The following is a 7500-nucleotide window of genomic DNA, read 5'->3' on the forward strand; positions in this document are numbered from 1 at the left end:
AAAACAAGTTCTGTGACAGACAGGTGACTTGTTCAGGACCCCCTTCTTGCCTGATGCAGCCAATATAGTAGTCTAGCAGGACCCACTGTTGGGCCCACCGTTGGACCCGCCATTGGACCCGCCGTGGACCTGCCGTTGGACCTGCTGTTGGACCCACCGTTGGACCCACCGTTGGACCCTGTGTTGGACCCACTGTTGGACCCGCCGTTGGACCCGCCGTTGGACCCGCCGTTGGACCCACTGTTGGACCCAACGTTGGACCCGCTGTTGGACCCGCTGTTGGACCCGCTGTTGGACCCGCCGTTGGACCCGCCGTTGGACCCACTGTTGGACCCAACGTTGGACCCAACGTTGGACCTGCCGTTGGATCCACCGTTGGACCTGCTGTTGGACCCACCGTTGGACCCAGCGTTGGACCCGCTGTTGGACCCACCGTTGGACCCACTGTTGGCCCCACTGTTGGACCCACTGTTGGACCTGCTGTTGGATCCACCGTTGGACCTTCTGTTGGACCCACCGTTGGACCCGCCGTTGGACCCGCCGTTGGACCCGCCGTTGGACCCGCCGTTGGACCCGCCATTGGACCCACTGTTGGACCCATTGTTGGACCCACTGTTGGACCTGCTGCTGGTCCCATGCCGTAATCATCCCATGATTCCACTAAATAAACCAAATAAACGTGTGTAGACACAAGAGGAAACCTTTAGCTGATAGGAGACGACGTGGACAAACAGCAGAACAAAAACTCCAGACGGATTTTAAGTGAATTTTAAAGTGGATGTTGAAACAAATATTGATAAACATAATTTAAGGAATGATCAAACGCTGTGGTTATTCCCTCTACGTTTGTGTGTAGACTGTGGGCATTGTGCAGTCGTGGCATCAATATTTCATCATATTGGTTAGCAGAATGCTAATTAGCCCAGATGAAGGGTTTTTCCCAGTTTGTTTTGGTGTCACATTAATCGCAGGCGCTCTCTGCAGCTATAACCCAAACAGCCATGAGTGCAGGCTTCAGTCGTCTCTCCGACGCACGCTTTCAGTCCACAGCTGCATCACGCACGCTTTCATTAGCCGTTGTACAGCACAGAACATGCCTGTGTAATTATGTTTATGAGAGCAGGCGCGCGGAGGGTGGGCGGGAGTTGTACTGATTTTCAAAACTAGATCGGGGGCACTGAGACGCACACGCCCACCCACCTACTGCTGTGAGCCATTTCTGCCTCTTATCCCCTGATATTGGCCTTAAAATTGCAGATCTGATGGTGAATATTGATGCTGGATCTTCCCGCGCTCCCCCCACGCCTGTTTATTACTCTGTTGTAATGAGATCACTTTGATTTCTTTTCATTTGTAATGAGATCACTGAACAACGAGGGGGCTATAAAGGCTAATTATCTCACTATTGATTAATTTATTACAGCTATTTTCATATCTGTAGGAAAAACTCTGTTTTCCTACTTTTCCCCCACTGCTGGAGGTTGTTTTTCTACAGAAAACAGAAGATTTTTTGCTTTTTAATTTAATTTCCCAGTTGACGTAAGACTTGCTCGAAGAACCATAATCAGAATGATAGCATACATTGCTGGCGTTTTACATTTTAGACTACACTTGATGGTGGTAATATCCTGTTTTCCTCCCAGAGTCCAACAGACTGATTTGTTTAGAGTTTAACATGATGCTGCACATTGGGAGGTGAGGAAGTAAAGTCTTGCATGTATTTCTATCTGACTCATTAGGTCCTCAGGCTTTGGTTTCATTGTGTCCTCTGAGGGCGACGGTAAGTTCATCTGTGCTTTGACGCTGTCTAAACTGCAAATGTGCTTTCAGGAGATGACGCCAACACAACGAGTTGAGACACACAAAGCGCTAAGTGATTCTATCGATGAAGCGTTCCCCTTTACAACGGCAGTGTGTCAAAGCGCGTGTCTAATTAGGGAAGCGTATTTCTGTGTGTGCTGGGCTCCAGGCTAGCAGCGAAGGCTAATGCAGTGGAAAATGCGTCTTAGCCGGGCCATGAAATAACGATGAGAATCTGTGACTTAATCATGTTGACACATGGAGCTTCCTCTTCTCTGCTGCTCGCGCTGTCTCTCGCCCTCTCTCGCCCTCTCTCTCTGTATATGTTGTTACTTCCTGTTAAACTAACCGCTCTGTGTTCTGTGTAGGTGGCTGTACCTTTGAGGAGTCGTACAGCAGCTGTGGCTACAGTGTTTCCCTGGGGACCAATGGATTTACCTGGGAACAGGTCAACTCGTGGGAGAAGCCCACCATGGACCCTGCCCTGCCTACTGGTAGGTGACTGTGGGCCTAGCTCCCAGTAGCTCCCAGCTCATCTGTCCCAGTAGGACCACAGCCGTTCTGTTTGTGTACGAACAGTAGGAGTTCAGAGTTTTTGTTTGGCTCGAGGCCACAAAGGCTGAACTTTAGCCTTTTAACCAATAAGGTTGCAAACATCATGTGCAGTGTGAATCTGAACGCTCTCCTCTCATGCATCCGTAAGCGGTTCTGACGCTCACACCTCCGTCTTTTCATTCCACCCGTCTCAGTTGGCAGACGGATGGAAGTAGACGCATCGCGACGCGACCCCAGCTGTGTCTCTCCCCGTCCGTCAAACACCAAATGGCAATCAGTCTGCCTTCTCTCACTCACTGGTGCCCTTTGCTCTCTCCATCTCGCCCACTCCTTCACATTGTAATTCTCCACAGACAAACACATTCTCTTCTCCCGTTTTTGTTTCTTTCACACGTTCTGCCTCGTTCGTGGCCCTTCCTCTGCCTGTCTCCCGCCACCTTCTTCTCCACCATTCTTCCCTGACTGACATGACTGTGTATCAGAAAGTAGCAAAGAACTCCACAGTTGCATAATTTCAGTTTTAGAGTCAGTGAGTTCTCTTGTTTCTCTTGCGATTTGATCCAGACTCCTCTTTCATTCCTGCCTCCTTCCTCACCGATCGAGCGTCTTGTTCTGTCCTTTACCCTCCATTCTTATCAGGCTCCCATATATTACCTCTCAGTCAAGTCAATTACAGCTCTCATACATCATCTCATCATCATCATCTCGCCACTCAGTGTTTTCCCATCATTGTCTGTGACATGCCGGCAGTGAAGAGACAGATCTGTCGGCCACAGCCTTCACTCACCAAGATCTCTAACTGAGGATCTGATACGATTGAACGGGCACAAGCGATCCAGTCCATCACTCTCTCTCTATATATGTCTCGCGTCAGTTTTCTGTCTCATCTATCATGGTGGGTGGTGGTTGTCAGAGGCGATAGCCATCATGACCCATAAGCCCTTCTTATCATAGACAGCTTATCTGCTGCGTGCTGCACTGACAGCCATAGATCTGATAAGGCAGGACAAGAACAAATTGTGTGTTTGCCGGGCCTCAGACTGCTACATTTAAATACCAGCGTAGACCTTCAGTATATACAGTAGGCCATACGTGGCTCTGCAATGTTTAGAACCTGATTTTCCTTTTTAAATTGTTTGAACACTGGTTGAGGTGCAGCGTGTGCAGAAGCATAAGCAGAAGCCGAGTGTTTGTGTTTCCTCCACCTCTTATTGACTCAGTTATTGCATGAACCTCTTTCTCGCCTCTCCTCTCTAATATCAGTGTGTCTGATCCGTTGGTCATCGATCGTGACCCGCATTTGTCACCTTGTAGATGTGAGCCGATTGGATCGGCGCCAGCACTCTGTCCACATCTCCTGCTGTTTGTCCTCACAGACGTCGTCACAGTCTTATAATGTGTCGATCTCTGGCTGTTTGTGGTTTGTTTTATGGTTCGGACAGATTTCTTACTGTGAGCAAGAGAAATAATAAAAACTAGCTGCAGCAGTAAATTCTTTTATAATGTCAAACTTTTACAAACGTGTGAATCACCAAAACAACAACAACAAATCATGCGATGGGCAGTTTGACTGTTGTGTGGCGTCTGCCCGGCCCAGCGCTCACAAACACACCCATACTTCACACGGTGCCTCGTCCTCCCATCAAACCAAGGCTTAGTGAGACAAACTCGTACGAGAAGCGAACATCAAACATCAAAGGCGCTCGATGTTTTCAGCTCCCATCAACACGGCCACAATCTGAAACGTTAAGAAATGATCAGAGAGCGAGAAGCGGGGAGCAGGAGGGAGAGGGTGAGGCGAGAAGATGGAGACTGGAGTCAAAACGCAAAGACAGACAGAGAATGAAGAGCAGGGATGCATTAATAAAGTAAGAGGAAAAATACCATCACGACCTCAGCGTCGTCAGTGAAAATCCACGACACACAGCTCAGCGCCAGCGTTTGTTAGTGTGTATTTTATTAAAGGAATACACTCTCATATACTAAGTACTACTGTAAATGGCTCATGAAGGACTCCTGGTTGAAGCTGGGAAGAATTGAATTCATAACACTGAGATGACTTCATACATCACAAATATAGGAAGTGTAAGACTTTCTGCTATTAAAATGGCAGAAATAAAAGAATAGATCGGGATAAACTGAAGCGACTTTGGAGAACGCAGACAGGGCGAACGTGAGATAACGGTTGACAGGAAGACTGAGAGATGCTCTCGCTCGCAGCCGAATACAAAGAATGACTTCACAGACGCATGTAAATGGAAAAGGACACAAAAGAGCGCGACAAAGGCAGAGAGACAAGCATCCAGAAGATGAATGAGCGAGACAAACCCTGAAGAAGCAAAGGAAAAGAACAGGCGGAGGCACAAAGCGCTTTCCTTTACGACGCGTCCTCCTCATCACAGCTTCCAGGTCAGATGTCTGCAAAAATGTCTCGGAGGATGTGGCGTTGATGACCGGCATTGTCATTTTAAAGCCTTATTAAGCCAATTATGACCCCAGGTGGAAGAAATACAAGCAGACTCGCACAGGAACGAATTATGGAACTTTTCATAAATCATCTACAGTACAGCTCCAGTTTGATTTCAGGAAAAACGTTCCCAACCCGTCAGTCTGTGTATGTGCCTGCTTTGTGTGTGTGTGTGTGTGTGTGTGTGTGTGTGTAGCACAGTCATATATAGTGTTGATATGTAACGCAGATAATAGCAGACATTAATTTGGTTGTGGTTTAAAGTCTTTCTATGAATTACAGCGTGTAGATGAAGATTTAATGATCCCAGGAGGGACGAGACAAGCACTGAGATAAGAAGAGAACATAAAGAGAGTGCTCGAGATAATGTGAGGCGTAATTATGTAATTAAGGATTAAAAGGTGGCTAATGGCTAGTGGCTAGCGCCTAACGGCTAGCGTCTAACGGCTAGCGTCCAACGGCTAGCGTCCAACGCCGCTAGCAGCTAACAGCTAGCGGCTAGCCGCTAGCAGCTAACAGCTAGCGGCTAGCCGCTACCTCCTGTGGTGAGCTGCTGGCCACCCTGCCATCGGCTGTGTTGACGCCTCAGTCTCTGCTTCCTTCTTCCTGCCTTCTCCCAGATAATCATTCCTCCCGAGGCGTCTTTGTCCTAAATTTGCTTCTCAGTTTGTGCTGATGTTTATTTTTTTCAGATTTGACAGTTTGACAGAAAAGCATGTTTGTACTGTGCTGAATGTCTCAAGTTCTACTTTGACGTGTGTGTTTTGTGTACGTGTGTGTCTGCTCGTCAAGGCAGCCTCTTATTTTTCCTTCGAGAGGCTGAAAACAAATCAGCACTAATCAGAGAGTGCCTCACCATTCATCTGTGACACATTTAACAAACACATCTCACACATTCACACACACTATCATGCCTTGTTCAAACTGCCATCAGTAATAGACTTTGGAATTATAGCGTGTCACAGCCGTATGGCATTAATCGTGTGTGTGTGTGTGTGTGTGTGTCTGTTTGTGTGTGTGTGTGTGTGTGTTTGTGTGTGTGTGCGTGTGTGTGTCTGTGTACGTGTCTGTGTGTGTGTGTGTGTGTGTGTGTGCGTGTGTGTGTCTGTGTGTGTGTGTGTGTGTGTGTGTGTCTGTGTGTCTGTGTGCGTGTCTGTGTGTGCGTATGAGTGTGTGTGTGTATGTGTGTGTGTGTGTGTGTATGTGTGTGCGTATGAGTGTCTGTGTACGTGTCTGTGTGCGTGTCTGTGTGTGCGTATGAGTCTCTGTGTGAGTTTCTGTGTGTGTGTGTGTCTGTGTGCGTGTGTGTGCGTGTCTGTGTGTGTGAGTGTCTTTTTGTGTGTGTCTGTGTACGTGTCTGTGTGTGTGCGTATGAGTGTGTGTGTGTGCGTATGAGTGTGTGTGTGTGTGCGTGTCTGTGTGTGTGCGTGTCTGTGTGCGTGTGTGTCTGTGTCAAGTGGCTGCTGATGGGTACAGAGGTTAAATATCCCGCCTGCTTTTCTGGTCACTGATGGTGATTCGAGGGCCCTCATCGCGGCCGACTTGATTGCGTGTGTGATTTGTGGGCGTGAGGCGGCGGCGCAGAGCTGGAGAAATGACAAATGGCCCAAAGCCGCAGTAACGAGACAGGGTGACGGACAGACGCTGTGTAAACAGCCCGGGGTTTCAGGTTAAGCTGTGGAAGATGTTTGTTAGCAGACGTGGACACAGCGAAGTGTCACCATCGGGGCTTTTATGTGTTCCACAGATCCCAGCTTCCTGTTCAGTAATGGTTGAACAGGAGCCTCTTTCTTTCTCAGCGTTGTAGATAATGTGCTTTGAGCTGTTATTAGACATTGCAGACATTAAGCTGCCTTCAGGCTGTGAGCCAACGACCGGCTGCATGTTTAACATTTTAGCCCTCAGCCATGAAGTTTTATTGTTATGCTTTAATAATAAAATGATGAAGCGAGTATTATTTTTATTCTTGTTTATGAATAGACAGCATAAGGGGAAAACAAGGAGACTAATTATTATTATTCACCTGTGCGGTACCTGTCTTAAGCCTGCAGCTATGTAACATTTAGGCCCTAAATGTCAGAGCACCTTGAACCTGGTTAATTCATAAATGAAAAGCATATTCATCATCCTGCTACAGGCCACGCATGGACTCACACAGGCTTGAGCTTTTAGGCTGAGCAGGAGGGAGTTCCAGTGGAAGAAGGAGTCGTATGGAGCTGTCAGTCTCCTTCAGACCGGGGCCATTATAGTCGTTCTACATCCACACAGACAGAGATAAAGACATTACCTGGCTGCTAAAATCACTGCGTAACTTACTGGAGCAGATGGAGGCGCCGGTGGCAGCAGTTGATAGGAGATGGGAAGTAGGAGGACACGGCACTGAACGAGTGCTTGATTGACTGGTGCAGACGGCTCCTATAAATAGGCCACGCTGGAACCCAGAGGTAACGCAGGTAATTGGGACCTTTTTAAATGAAGTTTTATATTGCTGAAGGTATTTCGGTTTGCAAATAGGTCACTGAGGGTTTAGATCTAGACTTTTCTTTCAAAGCTTATGTTCATCCTCATTATGATTAGTTCCTGTTCAGCTGCATCTGACTAAGTACGTCCTCGTTCTTCCTTCAGACAGTTCATGCACACGTTAGGAATCAGGCTGGTGCGATTTCACCTGTAGCCAT

At 47.7% G+C, this 7500-nt stretch overlaps 1 protein-coding gene across 1 annotated transcript in view; it reads left to right on the forward strand.

Annotated features, from left to right (window-relative positions):
* Positions 1-7500, forward strand: part of ptprt (protein tyrosine phosphatase receptor type T) — a 115164-nt gene that overhangs the window by 4460 nt on the left and 103204 nt on the right. The window contains exons 2-3 of the mRNA XM_055509119.1: positions 60-640; positions 2169-2294. Of these exons, the coding sequence (XP_055365094.1) occupies positions 60-640; positions 2169-2294 (707 nt within the window). The remainder of the gene's footprint in view (positions 1-59; positions 641-2168; positions 2295-7500) is intronic.

The sequence above is a fragment of the Betta splendens genome, chromosome 5, assembly GCF_900634795.4.
Source record: "Betta splendens chromosome 5, fBetSpl5.4, whole genome shotgun sequence".
NCBI classification, from domain to species: Eukaryota; Metazoa; Chordata; class Actinopteri; order Anabantiformes; family Osphronemidae; genus Betta; species Betta splendens.